Source organism: Onychostruthus taczanowskii, unplaced genomic scaffold (assembly GCF_017590055.1).
Source record: "Onychostruthus taczanowskii isolate IOZ18803 unplaced genomic scaffold, ASM1759005v1 scaffold13, whole genome shotgun sequence".
NCBI lineage: Eukaryota > Metazoa > Chordata > Aves > Passeriformes > Passeridae > Onychostruthus > Onychostruthus taczanowskii.
In genome coordinates, this window is record NW_024498462.1 from 13,522,943 (window position 1) to 13,545,019 (window position 22,077).

At 41.3% G+C, this 22,077-nt stretch overlaps 1 protein-coding gene across 1 annotated transcript in view; it reads left to right on the forward strand.

Moving 5' to 3' along the window:
* The window catches only part of PCDH11X (protocadherin 11 X-linked), a 419,257-nt gene that overhangs the window by 298,003 nt on the left and 99,177 nt on the right, over positions 1-22,077 (forward strand). Inside the window, exon 6 of the mRNA XM_041396567.1 lies at positions 3,411-3,609. Within this exon, the coding sequence (XP_041252501.1) occupies positions 3,411-3,609 (199 nt within the window). The remainder of the gene's footprint in view (positions 1-3,410; positions 3,610-22,077) is intronic.

Sequence of the window (22,077 nt, forward strand, 5' to 3'; positions counted from 1 at the left end):
AGAATGCATAATAGGTTTGCTTGCATTTCTCTCTTTTTGAAAAAGTATACCAACTGTCATCCAGATAAATAAAACAAACCATAATCCTTGTTATTCTATTACTATCGGTGCTGGCTCCCTTCGGAGATAAATAGAAAAGCAGCTGGAGACTGAGGATATTTTGTAATCTTATAAATTGAAATTTAAATGCCTCAAGGAGGAAATTTCCAAAATAATTGTGACAGAAGATAAGTCCCAGCTTTTGGCAAAATTTTATTAGAATTACTTGTTCCAGATCGTTGTCTGACGCCTGCATGAATTAAGGAAATGGCAGCACTGCCATGCAGAGGAATAGCTGGGGTTTTTCATCTTGATAAATCTTTCTGGAAGAGCTCTGTCATCAGTGTTATCAGGTGTGACACACTCAGGGACACAATCAAATTTAAAATCATGAGCCTTTAGCTGATGTCAGTTGATTTTAAATCATACAGGTCTGATCTTTCTGACTAATCACATCTCAATTTATGCAGCTAAATATTTACCATCTTTAATTGAATGTGAGGGTTAGTTAGAAACATTTTTAATTTTGCTTGGGGCATGGGATTCGTTTTTTCTCACTGGGCTAGGAAGTTAAAAAAACCTTGGTGACTTTTTGGTCTCTTCTACTGTCAGTAACCAGTAGTACAGAGCAACAACCATTGTGCTCCCAGTCATTTTCAAAAGTCAGTATTGGTGTCTAATGTTAAAACTTGGGCTAAAAATTTTTTAAAAATACTTAAAATCACTGGTGGCTTGGTGAGGAGAGGATATAACACAACACAAAGGCAGTGCAACCTCACAAAATACAGCTTTTACAAACAGCTCATGCAATGGAGGTGGATTTTTTTCATACTGTGAATACCAAACACATTTCAGATGAAAGAAATAGCATTTCCCTTTCCACATGTCATAGCTGTACATCTGTGCAAGCTGGGTGCAGTTTGGAGTGCAGGGAGTGAATGAGAAACATTGCAGGAATGATTTCACTGAATCAACTCAACAAAACTTCACTTATTTGGGCTTTGAGGAGAGGATTGATTGACACTGCTGGTGTGGATAGGGCTCTGAGAGGCACCTGGGGTGGAGTGGAATAGGACACATCAGTAATTTCTGTGTCTCCATCTGGTTTTTTTGGGCTGTGCAGAGACACTCAATGCATTTTCACCCAGCTGTGGTGGAAAAGGCAGCAGGAGGAGCAGGACCACTGTCCCTGCCAGGCCTGAGAGAGCCCTGGGGCAGCTGCAGGCAGGCAGATCTGGAGTTCAGTGAGCACTTCTGGTGACCCCAAAAGTGCAATGGGGGCACTTGGGGGTGTTGGCTGTGACCCTTTCACCATCTGAACCTTTTCCCAGTGGGTTGCCAGGCTGTCCCAGCAGCCACAGAGGGGTTGTCCTCTCCCATTTCCATCCCATGGAATTGGGAGCCGTTCTGTGTTCAGCTCTTCAACTGAAATGTCTTGGCTTGATCTGTTCTAGTGTTTCTCAAAGATCTGCCAAATGAGGGAGAGCCTCAAATCTGCAAATTTGATAAACAGGAAAGCAGGGCTGGAAGGCAACGGATGAAGTCATCTGGGAAAAGGGAATGCAGGAACAATGAATGCAAAGTGCAACTCTTAGGCTGCAGCAATCGATGGCAATAACCAAAAAGGGAACAAGGAGGAGATCAATAAAGAGGACCTGGTCATTATGATGGTTGGCAAGGACACAAATGTGTTGTGCTGCCATGGCAAAGGAGCATGCAGGAGATGTGAAATGATCCTGCTCAGTGCTGCCAGGACCTTGGCTGGAGCTGGGTGCAGGGTTTTGGGCAGAGCATGGAGCCGTGAGCGAGCTCCTGCACGGGGGGAGCAGCCAGAGAGAGCAGGAGCACCCGACAGCTTGAAATAATAAGGTCTGTTTATTCTGAAGCAGAATAAAGTGCCAAATGCCAGAAAGATGAGTGGGAATAAGCAGACCGTGATGGATGGGAGTGAAGAAGTGATTTATTTTGCAACAAGAAAGAGGCAGGTTCCACATTAGAAGAGAAGCTCTCCATTAGCAGTGGTGAGGCACTGAAACAGGTTTTCTGGGAAAGCCCTGAGTGTCTTACTGGTAGCTGTTAGGAAGTGCTGTCACTCTCATCTGTCAGGGACTGCACAGGTGAGGCTGGTGCTGCCGTGTTCTTGGCTGCACACGCTGCAGAGCAGCTGTCTGTGGGCATGTGTAATAATGTCACTGTGACAAAAAGAGACTTGCAAAAGTGGAGGAGCTGAAAACTCAATGTAATTAGCAAAAAACTCAGTGTAATTGAATGCTTTCAACACCGTCACCCTATAGGAACCAAATATCTTGGGACCCCTGACAACATCTGCTCTGTTATAAACACTATATACTTTTTTTGCATAATTGCATCAAAAGTCTGGTCTTCAATTTTGCTAATCCCAGCAGTTCTGCATCCAGAAAGTTTTGCACTGCCGTTCAAATGGGATTTTGAGTAACAACAGTCTAAGAATATTTGAAACTGTTTGTTTTTTAAGATTTTTTGAATCTTCCTGTTTCAAGTTTCCAAAACATGGATATCAGACACATCAAAATGAGCAGGAGAGACACTTATTTTTTGTTCATATTTTCTTTTAATACTGGTAGAGATTTACATTTCAGTTATTCAGTTCCTGAATCATGCAAGATCACGTAGGTAATGAAAACTCTGTCCTGTGTCTGGTTCTTTGTTTCATCTGGCTCTTTCTTCCATGTCTGGGCTGAGATGCTTTCCATCCTCAGCTCCCTGGTTCCCAGTTTCCAGCCTTTTACAGTTAGGTACAGGTCTGTGGTACAACAAAAATCAAAGGAGTTGTAATGAAATGTCTGAAGGAGACCAGGGGAATCTACTTTTCATTCATTAGCGTAACGCCTGTGCAAAATCTATGAAAATTGTTTTCAGTACAGAAGACTTGTTGTTGTTTGTTCTTTCTCTGTCTCAGAAGAATCCAACAGCATTATAAATGTGTCACATTTTTTTAGGCCCAAAAGTGTGGAACAGCTTTTAATGGGAAAGAAAATGTTTTTTGAAAACTAGAAAACTCAGCAGTGAAATAAATTGAGCCTCAAAAAGTGATTGAAATCTCCAAGTCAATATTCAAAAGGTATCCAAAGACTTGTGAAGTCTGACAGAATCTCTTTAGTTTGAGATGCCTTTCATTTTGCATCAGGGCTTACATTTTTAAAAAACAGCAGCAAGCAGTGCTGTCAGGTGCAGCGGGTTTGAAAGCAGCTCACGAAAGCCTGAAATTGTGCACAACCCTGGGTAACGCGTCCTCGGCAGATAACCAAAATAATACATTTCCTAAATTGGCTGCATTGAGCGATTACCGATACCGTGGTGGAAACCATTGTCATTCTGTTCCTTCCTTGTAGCCCCAGCGCCGTGTCACCTTCCACCTGCCAGATGGCTCCCAGGAAAGCTGCAGTGACAGCGGGCTCGGAGACCACGAGCCCACGAGCGGGGCCAGCGCGTCCCACCCGCTGCCCCTGGGCTTCCCCCAGGACGAGTTCTACGAGCAGGCGTCCCCCAACAGCCGCACGGAGGGAGACGGCAACTCCGACCCCGAGTCCAGTAAGTGCAGAGCTCTGCTCATCTCACCCATCCTCTCATTGCAATCAATCAATCAATCTATCAATCAGTCTATCAGTCACAGGGCTTTTTGTTCCTCCGGGCGATTATTAAAAGTGAGCGTTGGTTTTAGCGCGGCTGAAGAAGCGCTCTGCTTCTAAAAGTGGGAGGTCTGGCTGTTGGGAATAAAACTCTTGGAGCTGTTAAGGGTTTATGGATGAGCTGGTGTTTTTATGGAGCTGGTGTGCTGTGCACAGAGGAGCCTTCTGAGGAGGTTAACGCTGCTGCCCTAATGGTCATAAATACTGTGCCGAGGGAATTCACATTTTTTAACGTTTCCCTCTCCAACACTAACGTGTGCTGTGGTTTAACTCATGGGTGATGAGCAGCTCTGTGAAAGGACTGCTGTCTTCAGAAATAAGAGTTTCTTGATTTGCCCTTTGAAAGCAGCAATGGCATGTAGTAATAATCTCAGAAGAGTTTGTCATCTTCTGCCATTGCCACTGCCTTCTCGTGATGTCAAAAACAGGGAGGCAAAATCAAAAGGAGCAGGAGCTGTGGGCACTGGCTCTGCTCTCTGTGCTGGGATGTGATAGTCAGTTGGAGACTCCACTGAACTTTAGTCAGCTGTTAATTGTCCAGAGGCTCCTTATCTGGATGAAATTGAACCATGCCATTGATAAAGAGACACCTGAATGTCTCTAAGCCTCTAAGGCCTTGTTAGCAGCTTAATAAGTGATTTGAAAATACATCTGTTCTGGGCAAAACTTGGCCCAAAAGGTGGATTTCAGCTGCTGTAGTGAATCAGGAGGAATGAATTAGTGAGTGCTATGCACTTGAAAGAGCTGTAGAAGGTAGTTACATTCTGCAGTGGCAAATCCAGCACCCAGCAGAGAGCATTCCCTCCCATTCCGAGCTGGCTGTGCCACATTCAGCCTGGCTCTAGGAAATCACCTCTGCCTTTGCCTTTGCTGCCCAGGACTGGAGCCTCAGGGGCTTTTTGCACACGTGAGGTGTACCCTCTTTTTCTTTAATTTGTAAACTATTACTTAAGTTTGACATTTGTAAGGTGATATGTTTTCTGAAATAATGGCAGACAATTATGTTTTCCAAGTTGATAGACAGCTGACAGGAACCATCAGAGATTTTTGATCTTGTGTTGGAAACAATCATCATTTCCTTTTGTGTTTATGTATTTGAGGCTGGAATATACCCTTAACAATATTCTAGGCAGTCAAACTGGGTTCTTCACAGAATCTCTAAAGGGCTACAAATATAACCCCAAGGAAAAAAAATATCAAGTTATATATATTTACTGCTTTTGCTTTGCATACTCATGGTCCGAACTTTATTTCCAGCTCTATTTTGTCGCTTGTAACTGATATTTATACTTTACTGGAGTGTGAATGATGTAGATGAAATCAGGGTCCAGGGCCCTTCCTGCAGAGAGCATGGGACAGGAGCTGGTGTAGTTCTCAGAGCAGGCATGTGCATCCTCTCTTGCCATTTACAAAGAGGCTCAGGTCTGGGATTTGCCAATGCTTTTTGTCCCCAGATTTATTTTAATTTCAGAAGAAATATGTGTCACGACTCTTGTAGAATGTGTCTCTAAAAGTAACTCAGCTCTGACATCTGAATGTCACTGACACACATCCCTGTGAGCAGGCTAAGCAGGCATCAATGTCTTTCCAAGTGTGAAGTTGAAGAAAGTTTAATCACCTGTCTAATTACCTGACAGTTCAGTCTTAAACTTGAAGTCGCAGTTTAATTGGAGTTTATTTTATGTGAAGATTTTTCTTCCCTTCCAACTTGTATCTTATTGAAACAGTTTAATTGAAGTAGCACGATGGTTGCAGCAGGGAAAGCTTCTTTGGTGGCCCTTTTTAGTGTTCTATGTCTATATTAATGGCAGCATCTAGTGGCAGGAACAAAAAAGCAGATTTGGGCAGATGTTGTGTGCTCTCCTACATCTGAGTGAAAAAGGGGAAGAGCAACAGCATATTTGTGTCCAGTGTGCTGCTGCAAAGTGGTGCAGATGACAGCAACCCAAAATATCTGATGAGCCTGAGGTCACTTGTGCATGCAGGACACATTTAGCCAACAGTGAAACAGTAAAAATAGCTCTGAATTGATGGTTTCCTCTACAGTTTTCTGCTGGATTTTTGGTTGGTGTTTTTTCTTTATTCCAGTTTGGAGTGGCTTGATGCAGTCAAAGCATTTCTTGTCTTCCTTCATGGACTAAAATGTTGATAATGTGAAAAGAGACAGGAAAATGCAGCCAGGTAATCTGAGTTCATCCAGCAGAACAAGCATGGCCTTCATTGCCTCCCAACATCTTTAATATCTGACCTGTCTTAATCTGAAACCTTGTCCGATTTTTCACCTTGTGGGGGTTTAGTTCAGCTTTGCCTGCCAAGGAGAGAGATTTGGGGTGAAATGATGTCAGGAATGTTCAGAACCAGCCAAGCGCCCTATGAAAGTTGTGGCATCACTCATGGCCATATTCAAAAGAGTTTTCTTCCTCTTGCTTTTCCTGACTACAGTCTTTGGTGTTGTTTCTCTAATGCTGGAAATTGCTGCATTTTGGAAGCTTTCCATTTACAAGGAATAGCTAAACGTGTATTGCAAAACACTGTAAAAATGAGCATAACAAAATAAAATAAAGAAAGAAAACACCCTGAGAAATATTGGTGAGAGGAAGCTTTACAAATTCATATTGGATACAGGACTGAAGCGAGGAGGGGAAAAAAATAACTGTAAGGTTATAGCGGTTAGAAAACTGTGAGAAATTTATATGTAAACCTTTAAAATTAATTGACTGTGCTAATTAAAATTAGAAATAGGCTATTTAAAATGATTTGTCTTCTCTTACTTTAGTTCCCTCCTTAGAAAAACATAAAGTTCAGTGTGGTAGATGCATCATAAGGAAGAGATGCCAATAAACTGTCACACTAGGTAAATAGCAATACAAAAAAGCATGTAGGTTTGTAGAGAACCTTATCCTTAAGTAACAGCACTCTTATGTGATATTCAGATATTTTCTCCTCATAAGTTGCTCAAATAAGGATGCCTCAATAACTCCTTATGCTAAGGGTTTTAACCAAACCATATTTTCCCCCACCTCTTTTTCCCCTCTGTTTAAATACAAAACACACTTCAAGCACAGACAAAGACCAACAATTTCTCTGTGTGAACTTCCCTGGCAAATTCTTTCAGTGCCCTCTCAGTGGCTGTAGGCAGTGATGTTGATCAAAGGGGTTGAAAGGTACATGTAAACCTCAGTTCTGCAGGATTATTTAATACATGTGTAAGACATTAGTGACAAATTTTCATGCTTCATCTGTTTTTATAGCCTTATCGAATCTGTTTTCTTTCCTCTAGACAATAAAATTATTTTACTTTTGTTTGGAGGAAAAATAGAATATGACTAGTTCAGCCAAGAAATTGGGCAGAGCAAGAGGAATGATTGCAGCTTGGGGACAGGGAGTGTGGAGGGGAAGCCAGAAAACCTGAAAGTAATCTGCAATTAAATAATAGCAATCATTTTGTATGAAGAAAATGGAAGTATAAACAAAGCTAGCTGAAAATTAAAGTTAATGAGGCAAATCACACTGAGATTTCAGGGTTTCAAAGAGGAGGAAACTGGTGTATTAAGGAGAGGGGGTCCCCATGAAGAATATTTAACATGAATTAGTGACTAATAAGCTAAGGAAGTTGCATTGAAAATCAGCAAGTGTAGAGCTAAAGGGGAATCAGCAGACACCATAAGTTTGTGGCCATGCCAAGCTGGTGCTGCCAGAGGTGTCTGGCTGCTTATTTTTGTCTCCCAATCACACCTTCACATTGTTGAAGAGCTGTTTGGGTGAACTGGATTGAAGAATTCCTGTGGGTTCTTCCCCTTGGGAGGGGGAAAATTTGAATCCACGGATTCCCCAGTTCCTTTTTTTTCCACGAGGCAAAAGTTGTGGACAGCACATGGGTAAATGAGTATCTGGGACAAAGCTCTGCTGGCTTTTAGTGATCATCAGAGTGCAGAGAATCAGTCCTAGGAAGAATTAAGACTGCAGTCTGTGGTGTTTAACCACATAGGAGGGAGGTTTGCAGCAAGGAAGACATCTGCTCATGATTAAAGACAGCATATATTTCTTCCTCAAAATTAAAAGAACGCTTTCACCTTGACTTAATTTTTGATAAGGATGATGTTGATGAGCACAAAGGCAGGCTGATGAAGAGGGATGATAATGGCACTAAAAGTCAGAGCAGGTTCAGTGCATTCATGTGGAGGAGAGGAGACAATCTTCCTCCCAGGATATCAAAACTGATAGTGTTTTCCCTATTTTTCTGTAATTTTGACGCACAAAGTGTCAAGAAAAAAATAAAGCTCTGGTCAAGCTCCACTAGTGGAAAGCATTTACAAAGAAGAAACTGAGATATCTGTGAATATAATGCAATAAATGGTGTCATGGGTTTTCCAAGAGTAGGATGAGATTAGCTCCATTATCTCACTTCCATGATATGTATTTTTAACATGTACAGTTAATCTATACATATATTTGAGGACTAATAACTGTTATTATGACATTAGGGTGGAGCATTAGTAATTAAGAATGAAAAGATGTAGAATAATACAAGAATGGAAAAATCTCCATAATTATCTTCATTAAGGAGTTTGGCATTAAAAAAGCAGGAATGTGTCAATGAAATATTCCAGTAGCTCAAAGCCAAGCATCACTGACAATAGAGGAGGAGGTGTGCATGACACGAGAATTGGATTTTGCTAAGGATTTGAAGTAATAGCAGTGGGATGAAATCTAATAGTTGAGAGTCATTCTCATAGGAGCTGCTGTATGTAACTAGTATATAAATCACCAGCTGAAAATGACATAAAGAAAAAAACCAACTGGGTATTACAAAGATAAACTATAAATCACCAATACCTAATGTGACTGTGAAAAAATCCTGGGTTGCTCCTAGCAGAGGGAAAAAAAAAGAAGAAAAGAAAAACCCCAGGGGGTTGCTGACACCATAACAGGCTTGTTATGAATAGGGTTGGCTTCCCACATTAAGGAAAGGTGAATTCTCATGAGAAACAGGCATAAAGAAATATTATTAATAACAGGGGAACAGGATGCCCATATACAGAGAAAGGAATTAATATTGGCTCATTCACACTGCAAGGTAAAGGCTGCCTGGGGCTGCTCTCACACCACAGCAGGGAGGGAAACCAAAATACAGCACAGGGCTGGTTCCAGGGAATGGGCTGGTGCTGCCTTGGAACCAGCCAAGGCTGGAAATTTGGGGGCTGCACACAAGATCAGTGAGGAAGCAGAGAAGCGGGGCATGAGAATTCAACCTGGCTGTAAAAAGGAGCTTGATAAATTTGTGAGAGAGGGCGAATTAATTCTCTGTCTGTGAGAGCAGCAAGTCCAGTGTCACACAAGAGGTGACTCTTGGAGGCTGGGAATGTGCAATCCAGGGCTGAATGTGTTTGCTGAGCCTCAGCTCTGCTCTGGGCTCCAGCTCCAGCCCCAGCTGGACACAGGGCTGGTCATCTCCAGGCTGGTAGACTGGCCATGCCACTGCCAGCCACGGTGTGACAGGAGCTGGCCCTGCTGTCCCCAGCCCTGCCAGCAGCTCAGGGACAGCCTGGGGAGTCCTGTAACTCTGCCTGCTGGAGAAGAAAGGGTCAGCACAGGGCTGCAGACAGGGAGCTCATGCTGCCTGGGAAAAACGCCTGCGTTTTCTGCCATGCTGACTTGTCTGATAATCAGAAACTCTGCAGCTGCTGAAATATACTCTTTAAACATCATCAATACGGAGCTCTGGCAGCTGGATTTCAGACCTCATGCTGGGGCATAAGAAAAAGTAAATCTACAAAGTCTTAAGTTTCTTGTTCCCTGTCCAAAAACTGGGCTGCAGACAGATAGAATTTTTTTTTTAACTATGTTTTCAGTTTTCCTCCTTCCTATCTTCTGTACTTTTTATTTCCACGGAAAAGTTGAAATGTAACAGCAATATTTTAGTTTGGCTGTTGCTGAGCTATAAACACACTTAGGCCTAGCTTGAATAAAATAGAAAGAAGCTGTCATTAGTTAAAGATAACAAATCTCAGGCTAAAATACATCCCAGCCTCCCACATCTGCCCATTGGGCCCTTTAACTCCTGCTGTACTGGGCTTTTCTAACCCCATGGCTGAACACTAATAATTAAGTCGGAAAGTGCTGAGGTAATTAATCTTTCTGAGGCAATAGAGTTTGATTGATCTCCTACCTTTAATCAAATTAGCTCGCACGTAGGTGGGAGAATGTAAGGGCTGAGCTCGGCTCCGTGCAGCGCTGACCTCGCTGGGAGCACCATGAATCACGGGCTGGGAGCCTGCAGAGCCATCTCTGGGGGCTGTGGGATTTAAAACACCGTGGATCTGGCAGGGATCCCCACCAGCATGGGCTCACCACTCCTGTTTTCAGGTGGGTCTCTCTCAGGGGGGCAGTTTCTGCCTGCGTGGCACGTGTTTGAGGGCACTGAGCTTCAAGCGGCGTGGATTTTCCAGATGTTTCAGCTCTTTGTTTCTAAAAAATCATTTTAGTTATAACAGTAAGGTATAGTTTATAAGCTGTGAGTTTTTTATTAAAATAATTTTAGTTGCAGAGTTATTAAAATAATTTTAGAGAGTGAAGCAAGCCAACAGAAACTCCCATAAAAAAAAAGCATGATGGTATTCTGGATTTGTTCCTGCCTGGAGAGTGGCTGAAAGGGCACACTGGAGAGGCCAATTTGCAATGATACAGATGAGTGGCTTTTGCAAGCAGATTTTTCACTTGTACCTGAGAGGATACAGATTGCATATTCAGAAATAATTCCATGATTTGGTAATTTGATCCCTGGGTGCCTGACTTAAGAGTTATTAAAGCAGCTGATACAAAGAGAGGAAGATGGACAAAGCACATTAAATTAAAAAATGCAAAAGCAAAAAGATTGTCCCACTTGGCCTCTCAGTCAAACACAGTACTACAAACACAGACACTGAATTTTAAAATTTTGTACTTTCTGTGTATAAGGAGCACTCTTTATAAATTATTTTTAAAGTAAATTTTAGATATTTTATTGCTGATATCAGAATATAAAACTTGATCTACCTTACCTTTTCTACTCTTTGAAGAAAAGGAAGATAAAAGCAAGTTTTCTGAGATGCACCATATTCTTTCATGCAAAATCAATGGGGATTGATGAGGAAAATCAATGGGGAAAACATGCTGGATTTTCTAGACTGCATAGTGGGATGAAGTAACTCAGGCAATACTAACACATTTGTGAATGCAACTTAATGTAATCCTTGACTGAGGTTTAATAGAAGTTACTCTGCCTAAAGTGATTGGAAAGGATAGCTCCACCTTACAGCTGGGAAATCACTCACTTCTCATGGAATAATAAGGAAGACTTTAAAGCATTTGTTTTGGTGGGGGTATTTTTAATAATAAATGAGATCTGACATTTATAAACAGTGATTTAGTGGCAGATGTTCTGTGATATATATTTATGTTATCGCTTAAGCTGACATGGTAATGGATAATCCTATTTGTTCTGTTTATGAAAGTTTTAAAATATATTGCTATGGTGAGCAGGCTGGTGGGGCAGAGGAGGAGAGAGAACAAATTCCTTCCCTCCAGTTTTTCAAACTCCTTTCAGCTCTAGTTGTCTCTCTACTTTGTCTCAAACTTCCTCTACTTTCTTCTTCTAAGAGCAGAAAAACACTGCAGATGATGCAATTTCTCTTTTTTTACCAAGTCAAGCTAATCAGTTGCTGCAAGAGGAGCTTTTAGTAATATCAAATATTAAGATTTTTTTAGCTTTGAGTTCCTGTTTTAAAAATGGAAATATGGGGGGAAAAATTGTCTCTTTTATATAATTTAACCACTGTGAAAAACTTCATGATTATAATTTGATTTGAAGCATCATAATTTATTACTTGATTTCTACAGTGATTAATGAAAAATATATCACAAAATATATTTAAAGACTGTCTGCAGCTACCAGTCGTTCTTAGAAATTAAATGGAAAAATTGTATTTATTGAACAAAGCAGATTCCCAACTGATGGTGCATTTCAAGTCACAGCATTTGCTGACTCAAAGCTGACCAACTCAATAAATCCAGTCATTGTTGTTCTTGTTTGTGTAGAGATGTGGTCACCCTTTAATCTGATGATTTCCTTCTAACTGGACTTTTGGTAGGGAAATGGGATTGATCCAGTCTTGAAGCATGCATTAGGAACAAGTAAAATTGTTCCAAAAAGTCATTTGTATCCATATATTCCTGAATAGGGGAGACATTTTTACCTTTACTCTTCAAATAACTTTTAGCTGTCTGGAAAAGCAGCATATTGTTAATAAACTGCTGTTTCTGACTTATTTTGAGGTTGTGTGATTGGCATTGTGATCTTTTTATTTTCTAGTTGCTGTCCAAACCTGGACTTTGCTGTAGCCCAGGAAGAAAGGGCCCCAACCCCTTGTGCAGACTCCTCACCAGGGGAGCACAGGGCTGGTGTCCCTGTGCCTGCTGCTGGCCCAGCCACTGGTGCTTTTTGTGAACCTTACTGGTCACTGATATGATGTATTCATTCTGAAAAATAACATTTATTTGTCTGGGTTGAGCTGAAGAGACCTGGGCAAAATATTTATGATTATACTTTTGGATTTATATTACACCAGAGGTTGAGATTCTCACCTTTGTGTTCAATACCCATAAATAATGTTGCTGCCTCCTAGTTAGTGGCAGGATTTTGCAGGGATTCTGCTTTATTCCTAGTGCTGTGTGATTCAGTAGTGCTCTGATTAATTCAAGTGACATTCTAATTGTTGTTAAATGCTTTCAGAGTTAGCTCTGTGTGCTGCTAAGTCAGCAGCTCCAGAAGCTCCAGTCTCACGTACCCATTTCACAATTCTCAGCCTGGCCTCGTGCTGCCTCGGCTGTTTGTACACATCCATTCCCATGTTTCAGTTGGAATTAGATGGTAAAATCCCTGGATTACAGAGAGAATTTTGCTCTGTGTTTCTGGGCTCTGAGCACATTGAGGCTGTTACGCCGATTTTCTGCTCCCAGTGCAATTGCAGTAAAACCATCACAAGCACTTGTAGAATAGAAGTGGAGCAGATCTGTGCCACAAACATATGCTAGCAATGCTTCTACTGCAAACTGGGCCTTGTTTTCATTTCACCTGTAAAAACCTGTTAGCTCAGGGATTTCTGGCTGCCCAAGGTCAGTTCCACTGCTGATGCTGGTGTGAGTGGGGTGGGCAGGCAGGAGCTGTGAGTGGCTGGAGCTGGCACTGCTGGGCAGTGCCCTGGTGGGCCAGCACCACCCTGGGGTCACCCAGAGTCCCTCTGCTGCCACATCAGCTGGGACAGGGAGGTTCCCATGATCAGAATTTTCTTTAACCATCTGTATAAGGTGCCTGGAAAATGCTCCCCTGCATCCTTGAGGCCAGGAGCACTGACCTGAGGGCTGCGTTTTGCAAATGATTTTGTGTCCCTCGGGTTTGTGTCACCTCAGCCGTGGTGAACAGCACTGAGGCATCTCAAATAGCTTGGCTAGGATGGGATAACAGGGTGGGGCAGTGAGCTGGAGCAGGACTGCACAGCCCCTTCTGCTTTTCCTCCTCTGTGCTTTGGAATCCTCTGCTCCTGCCATGCCCTGCTGCCAAACAGCTCTGTTGTGATCCTTGTCCTTGCAGTGCCTACAGCTCTGCTTAAAGCCTTGGGGCATCAAATTAAAGTTCTGCCCTCATAATAATAGTAACAATAATAAAATGATAGTAGGAAGCAACAATTGATCCATCCAAAATGCTATTTCCAGGAAAAGGGCATGGCTGTATGGTCTGCTGGACTTCAGTTCTGCAGCTCATTCAAAATAACCCTGTGTCTGTGAAGCTCCAGCAAGAACAATCATGCTATTTCAGTAGTTGTTCTGTTATCTGACTGATGTTCCAAACCCAGTGTCCCAGAAGATGTGTCCTCTATAGGGTGAGATATTATAAAGTCTGGCCCTCGTCTAATACTTTAAAAGAAAGCAAACCTTTCTCCACCAAGAAAGGCTTTATTCATGTCACACACTAATCATACACCAAAGAACTATTTAGAGATAGAAAGACAACCTTTGCCTCTCCTCCTTAGTTGTAGTACATATAAAGAAAAACAGTGGCAATAAAAGGAAATAGGAGTAGTGAGAGAAAGTACTTTGAAAACTATAAAGGCAAAAATTATTTTTATCTCATTAGAACTGATATTAAAGCTTTTCTTTATACACATTCTCTTTTTTTTTTTTTACTGAGGGTCAAATATCACCGATTACAGATTTTGCTAGAGCTGACCTCTCATCCTTCTGTCTCCAAAATTAGCTCTTTATTTCTCTTTTTTGTGAAGATCACAAGAATTTTTCTCCATCAGCCCCTGATTGCCCTAACCTGGGATGTATTCACAGTATTGTGAAAAAAGAGTCCATCTGTAGATGAAGCAGGTCCTTTTCCTTGTGTTGCTCTGTCTGTGAATGGAATAGCATTTGTTGTGTCTGTATGTAGGGTCATATGAGAATTAGGAGTTTAGATTATTACAGCATAATTTGCACGTCTAAAAGCATATAAACAGTTAAATAATCTGCTTGGATATTAAATTATCCAGTTTTCTACTAAAGAATTCATAATTAAAATATGTTAATTTTTGGAAAAAAGATGAGGTGCTTCCTCCTGCATTTGATTTTATTTTATTTTGCATCTGCGCAGCTACAGAAAGATTTTAAAAGTTCAATACTGTGAATTACTGTGCAGCTAGACAAGGAGAATTCTTTCTTGCTTGCTTTCCTCCTCCTGAAATCACCTGATTTCTGATACAGCTGGGGCAATTTCTGTGGAAGGAGTTGATGCCTGGATCACTGTACCACTCCTGGCTCTTAATTTGTGTCGGAAAGCAGCAGATTGCCAAATCCTCATCCCAGTTTCGGAGAAGTTGCTGTCCCTGTCACCCTGGAGCTGGCAGAGCAGGAAAAGCAGCGAGGGGAGGTTGGTGGGGCAGATGACAGCAGGACTTCAGCACCAACCCTTAACTGCTGCTAACCCGAATTAGAGACCTGGGAGGGCTGGGGCTGTGTCTATAACAAGAGCCTGACTCTGTCTTGGTGCATGGGGAGGATTTGTGTCTCTGAGCTGGGGCAAGGCCATGGGGAGAGGCTTTGAGGAACATTTCTGTGCCTCAGGGTTTGTCTCCAGCCTAGCCCGGGCTCTGCAGGCACAGCTCCTCACTCACTGCCCTCCAAAGCAGGGGAGGCTTCACCTTGAAGGACTGAAATTGCCAAGGAGGGCACTGCCCACATCGGGATAATCCAGTGAAGTGACAGGAAAATTAAAGATTGGCAATGCAGCCACAAAGTCCAGGAGAGTTAAGATATCTCCAATCATGGAAAAGAAGAAAATGCCCTGAGTTTATTCTAGTGTCTGTGTTAGGAATTACTCATGATAAGGATTACAAAACTTATGATATAGTAATTTAGCCACTAAAGATGTCCTAAGAAAAAGCTCCCTCATAATTCTTTCTTTATGCTTTTTATAATACTGAATTTTAGGATTGGTTTTCCCTTTGGAGCACAGATACAAAGGAGCTCGGTTCTGCTTTGTGCATTCAACTCTAACCTCTGCTATCAACTTTGTATCTCCCATCTAAAGAGTTCAAGAAAAATCATAATACAAGGAAGCAGATGTTTTCTCTTTTGTATAACACCTATTCTTGCTGAATGGGGATAAAAGATGGTAAATGTGGGGGGGACATTAATATGTCTTGTTAAAACGTGCTTCGCAGGCTGAAGAATCTCATATACATAATGATAATCAAATGTCAGCAAGTAAAAATAGGGATTTGTTAAAAAACAGCTGTGCTGCACAACTCTTTGACAGGAATAGAGGAATGCTTTATCCAGTAAAATTCACAGAATTTATTTAGCAGAAACTGTAGCTGTTAATTTTCATCAAGACAGAAGGTTAACAAGTCTGAAATGGAGGGGCTGGCTCAGCCTCGTTTCATGACCATGGAAAATGAAATTTTTAACTCTGACAGAGCCCTCACAGCAGATTTCTCTGTGCATCATGCTGTACTTTCAGTGCAGTTTTTAATGCACCATCATCCTCGTGTTCCCTGAGGATGTTTCAGGGACAAGTGACACGCAGCAACACTGCTGTTAAATGCTCTTGCTAGCAGGTGTTTGTAGGTTTTGTAGGTGTTTTCAGGTGTTTGTAGGTGTTTGTCAGGTTTTTTTAGGTGTTTTCAGGTGGTTTTAGGTTGTTGTAGGTGTTTTCAGGTGGTTTTAGGTTTTTGTAGGTGTTTTTAGGTGTTTTCAGGTGGTTTTAGGTTTTTGTAGGTGTTTGTAGGTGGTTTTAGGTGTTTGTAGGTGTTTTCAGGTGTTTTCCCCTGGGTGATGATGCAGCACTGCCCCATTCCCCAGTGGAAGTGCCAGGATGAGATCCTGTGTCCTGAGCAGTTCACATTTTCTTCTTTTCCATGCTTTGAGAAATAATTTAATTCTCCTGGACTTTGGCTGCATTGCCAATCTTTAATTTTCCTGTCACTTCACTGGATTATCCCGATGTGGGCAGTGCCCTCCTTGGCAATTTCAGTCCTTCAAGGTGAAGCCTCCCCTGCTTTGGAGGGCAGTGAGTGAGGAGCTGTGCCTGCAGAGCCCGGGCTAGGCTGGAGACAAACCCTGAGGCACAGAAATGTTCCTCAAAGCCTCTCCCCATGGCCTTGCCCCAGCTCAGAGACATAAATCCTCCCCCTGCCTGACACTGTCCGTGACTGTCACTGCCCTGGGGACGGGGATGCTCCTGCATCCCTCTCTGGGATGAGCATCTCTCCAGGAAAATTGGCTGGGACAGACTCGATGTCAGGAAAGATCCTGGCGTTTTAGCCAAAGGATCAGCAGCTGTGTTGCAGATTTGAGTTTCAGAATTTGATTTGAGGAGAGGATTTGTGGTTTCAGTTACCCACTCTGTGAGCTCAGGAGCCAGCCCTGCACTCCTGGAATGCAGGAGATCTTCTCAACTGTGATGTTGATGAGGCTCTGGGATATAGAGAGCAGAATTGTGCTGCATTTATGATTTAAAAATTGATTTCCCTTTAAACTGTAACTGCACCCTGCTATTCACAGTCACTGGGAGAAACTGGCTCTGATGTTCTGCACTCAACAGTCTCTGACCTGTAATGCACAATTTGCAAATGAGGACAGAAGAGTAAACAGGGTGTCACAGAGATTTTTTTTTTTTTTTTTCTTTGAGACTGGCACAGCCAGGCAGCTGCATTTCTAATTCACAGTCACTCCATCCTCTACCCCCCAGGAATTGTTCTCTAATCCATAAACACTTTGCATGCTGAGGTGAGATGTTAAATAGCGAGATTTGCTTCTAAATAATAAGATTATGATACAAACCAACAAGAACAGGGATCTCAAGGTTAAAGCATTTCTCATTCAATCTGAGCTGGCAGAAAGGAAGAAAGAGATTAGAGAAAGAGGAAAGAAACCAAAAAATAATCCTGCCAAACTGAAGCTGTGAATACACCAAAATATTCAAGATACATCATAAAAAGGCTTTAAAATCTGATGTCAGTGTGTGTGTGTGTGTATAATTAAAGTATATTTGTTTTCCATTGTTAAAATATTTCTGTAGAGACAAGATCTTTCTCAGGTATTTGCTCCAAATGTACATGATGCAAATCATCATGGTCTTTGTGGCAAGTGTAGCTTTTGCTAGAAGAGGGACATACTTTAAGGCAGATGGCAACTTTTTTTTTTCCCCACAGCAGTAGAAGATGGTTCCAGTAAAAATATACTATCTTTATTCAGATGTCCATGGTAACAAATAGAGAAAAATAAACCATCTTTTTCTCTCAGCAGAAATCCCTTTGAAGACAAACGTGGGGGTTTTTTTCTTACTCTAGTATTGGTGGTATTTCTGGAACATGTTTGAATGTTAAGTGTTTTCTCTGAGCTTCTGTTAAGACTCTGCTCTGAAACAGAAAACTGTAAAATCAATAAGATAAACCCCAGTGTTTAGTTCTCTTCCAAAAATATTCATTTTCCAGAAGTTCAGCTGAAAAGTGAGATGCCACTTCTCTTTCGTGTTTTGTGGGAATAAGGCATCTTTCCCTGGAGTCCTTGATGGCTCTTGCCTTTTTCCTCCCCTTGTGTCAGTAATTTATGTAACTTCTGCTCATGCCAGAAGAAGTTGTAAAATGTATTTGTAAATTACTGTTTGAGAATCTTGAGCTAGAAGACCTGGTTTATTTGATGTGAAAATAATTCTGGTTTCTTGTGTAAGATATATAAACTGCATTGATTTTACTGCTTTGTTTGGAAAAAAAAAATACAAGCAACCCTGAGTGAACAAGGCAATTTTCAGCCTTGATTAAATAGAGCAGACAGAGGAATGGCTGAGAGGAAAAAAAGAGCTCTGAAGCTGTGGACAGAGCGGTTCACTCAGCAGAGATTTTCTCTTCATTTTCCTTTCGTATGCTTCAGCTTGGTCACATATTCAGCAGCAGAATGATGAGTTTTGAATGTTCTTTTCCCAAAACAAATCAAACTTAGCTCTCCCTTTGAGCAGGGCTCTTGTTGCCACCCAGGATCTCATCAAAAAATCTGTGTACCACTGAGTGAGCCCCTGGTGTCAGGGGGTGTTGGGTTGTCCTGCTCTGCCTGTTGACATTTTCCCAGTCTAATTTTGGGGTTCAAGTGGTCCTGGGGTAGAAGTTACACCGGCTCTGTCTTGCCAAAGGGGGGATCTGTCCCCAAAATGATCTTTCACCAAACATGGTGCAACTGTGAAGTGGTTAGTAGCCAGAACTATCAATCTGTAAATCATTACAATTGCTGTTTGCAATTATAAAGCCAAGACAGAAACTGGGAAACTCTGAGCATCACTGTAGCAAGCACAGCCATGCCCAAATTTCACTATGGAGTGCAATAAATAAGGTGATAGAACTTCAGAAATTACATCTTTTATGAATAAATGCAAATAAATTGGGCATGAAGGGATTTTGGGTGGATGAAGAGAGTTCTTGGATTTTTCAGCAATGACAGACATAGATAAAAGACCATTCTTAATGTACAGCCACCCCTATGGCTTTAATGTACAACAGAAAAGAAGAACTTTGTTTCAAATCTAAGTTGGAAATAATCTTTAACATTGAGATTCTGCCAGTGGCTGAGTACTACAGAGACCCATTTTCCCCAGTCACCAGGAAAACAAACTACCTGTATGTAAATTCAGCACCTTTGATCAGGAAAAAAAAAAAAAAAGTTTTGAATTATATTATATTTTCATTTTAACATTGAAACGTGTGTGTGCTTGGAAAGCTGAACAGCATGTCTGGCTTTAGCCTGTGCTCATTTATAATGAGTAATTATCTAATGATGATGGTGTTCAGCATGCATGAGAGCTCCTGTAGCAAGATTTGGAATTTTAAGGAAATGCTGTAGATCAAATGATAATGTCTCATTTGTATTCTCTCAGCTCCCCAGTCACTACTGCATTTTGTAAAGCAGCTACAGAAATGGACTGCAAATCCAGTCCAAAATCCAAAAGATAAAAAAATCTGCAGGTCTGTAAAGAATATTTCTCTGTTTTCTTTGATTTTTAATTATTTATTTTTTTTTTACTCACAGCTCTGTGTGATATGGGAAAAAGCTCAGTGGTCCTCAGACAGTGCAAACCATCCTGTCCCACACCTGGCAGTTCCAGGTGATGTGTCCTGAGGAAATCACACCTCATGGAATGGGTTCTCAATCCTGTCAGGAAGTGCACCACTCCTGAGGTCTTTAGGGATAAATAAGTGTATAAATGAAGGCGGAATTAGCTCTGAGTGTGTGGATGTGGGGTGTAATTCCTGCCATCCTTCCCTGCCTGGAGGATCTGGTGATCCCTCTGCTGGCCTGGGGTGTAGGACCATGGCATTTGTGGGGTGTGTGTAGGAACAGTGACCTGAACAAAAACCTCCATTTCCACTTAGAAATGGGAAGTTTGGTAATCCAATTAAGACTTTTTTTTTTCTCTCCTGTTTGTAGCTGTTAGTTAAACATACAGGAATCTGTATAGCAAAATTTAAATGGTTTATAACGTTAAAGGCAAAGAATTAGAAATGTGAGTATTCTATTTTAAAAAGATTTAGGATTTTTCCATTGACAGCAGCAGTAATTTGGCTTTTATTCTAATGTCAGTACTTTCCACTGTGGAGGAGATCTACTTGCATATATGCACATCTCTGCATATTTATCTGCCTTCATAATGTGAACAAATTACTTTTGCATCTCAACATATGTATCTGCAGATGCATACATCTCATCTCCCACTGACTGATGGCTCTGTTTTGCTTCATTCAACATTTTCTCCAAGGCACTCTCAGGGAGCTTTGCTGGGGAAAGCCAGACCTGCCCCTGGAAGGCAAAAAATTGGCACCATCAGAGGGAAAAATGCTGTCAAGGCTGGACAGAGCTCTGCAAAGCTGGGCTCAGCTTTTAACCTGCAGCAACCTCTGTGCATTCTGCACTGAAATTACCTACTCTGAGCCCTTCCAGGGAATTCAGTGGGCCTGCCCTGAATGAGCACAGTTAAGTAGGTGCATAAGTGTTTCCAGGCTTTAGGCTTTACAAGCTTTCATAATTAGTGCTCTAGACAACATTAATTAAAGAGTACTTTAGAAAGAATATAGCTGTTTAAACCTCTCCAGTGGTTTGCATCTTATTCAGGGATCCCAATCAATGGAGCACATGGGGAATCCACTCAGAAAGGAAGGCATGATTATAGTTTAATATAATCTGTATATACATCTTTGGATTGTATATAGCAAACAGAACTGCACATAAAGTCACTTCAGTTCAAGGACAATTAAATAAAAGACAGTGATAATGAAAGAAACATATGTTTTCATTTTCATTATCATTTCTTCAAGGATTGTGGTCTATGATAATGAAATATGATGAAGAGGGAGGTTTTCCTGAGGCTAGCAATATTTCTCTTTTTTCCCTGGAAATAAGAGCCTTGGGACACTTAGAATTTGTATCTTACTCATCCTCCTGCTATTATATATTTGAGGAAGAATTAAAAGTAAAGCACTGACTGATAGTTTTTTATGGTTTCTTACTGAAATGTTAAACGTGATGCTATATTTGATTTATTCTGCAAGGCTGCTTTGAATGTTTTTGTCCCACTGCACTTGGGATATGATGCAGTCATCTGTCTTCACAAAACCCTCTGAGTGTCATGTGGCAAATCTTTTGATGTGTGATTGAGGATTGTGTTTGGCAATATAGGATCCCCTGCAGCAGCTCTACTTAAGGCTTAAACACAGTTTTAATTCTTGACATTGCTTGTCTTTTATGCTCTTTTCCTCCCATATTGAGATAATTTCCAAATGCTGATGAAGAAAATTACTGCATCTTGTACTGATATAGTTGTAAAGGCACAATAAAATTTGACATCTTCCATTTAGTGTGTCTTGATCAGAAATAGGTCTATCACTCAGAACAAATTATTTTGAAGCCTAAAGGAGGAAGGATATAATAGTTAAGCACAAAATTACCTGATGGGTTTTTAATCACCCTGACAATTATAAAATAAAGGATCTCTGTCCATTATTGAACGAGGAACAAAGACCAAGAATAGAAAAGGAGACAATGACAAAGTAAGTGATTGAGGGGGTGGGAGCCTCCTGTAATATCTAAAAACTTTAAAAATGCTCAGCAGTGACTCAGATATTTCCTTGAGCACCCTGATCTGCTTTTCAGCTGGCTCTGGGTGTTAATTACACCGACAGAAACAAATACTGAGAAGCACCTGGACAATTTGCTTGTCTGCTTGTTTTCCTGTCATGCTTCCCTGGAAAAAGTGGTGGGCCCAGAATGAACACCTGCAGGGTCTGAGGTGTGGAGACACCTCCAAGGCACTGGGAGGCTCCAGGCAGAGCAGGGCTGCAGCAATTCTTTGGGGATGGAGGAACCTGAGCCCACAGGAGCTCCCATCCTCACATCCTGACAGGGTTCCTGTTCAGAGGGGTCAAAGATAAAAAAATCTGCAGGTCTGTAAAGAATATTTCTCTGGTTTCTTTGATTTTTAATTATTTTTTTTTACTTTGATTATTTTTGTATGTGCTTTCCACTCCATCTCAGCATTGCTCCCAAAAATTGCACTTAGTGAAATCAGGTACTGATAATACAATAATTATTAACCAGGTACGTTTGATTCATCATTTTCTCCTCTGGCCTCCACTCCATGCCAGTGACTGCTGATTATAAATACCATTAGTGAAACAGAAATCAGCACAGTGTACTCAAGTTTCTTTTTTTCAAACAAGGGGCTATTTTTCAGCGTTCAGGTTCCCCATGGGCTTTTAATCAAGGTTATGGGAAAGTCCATAAACTTCCCACTGAATATTTAACAAGC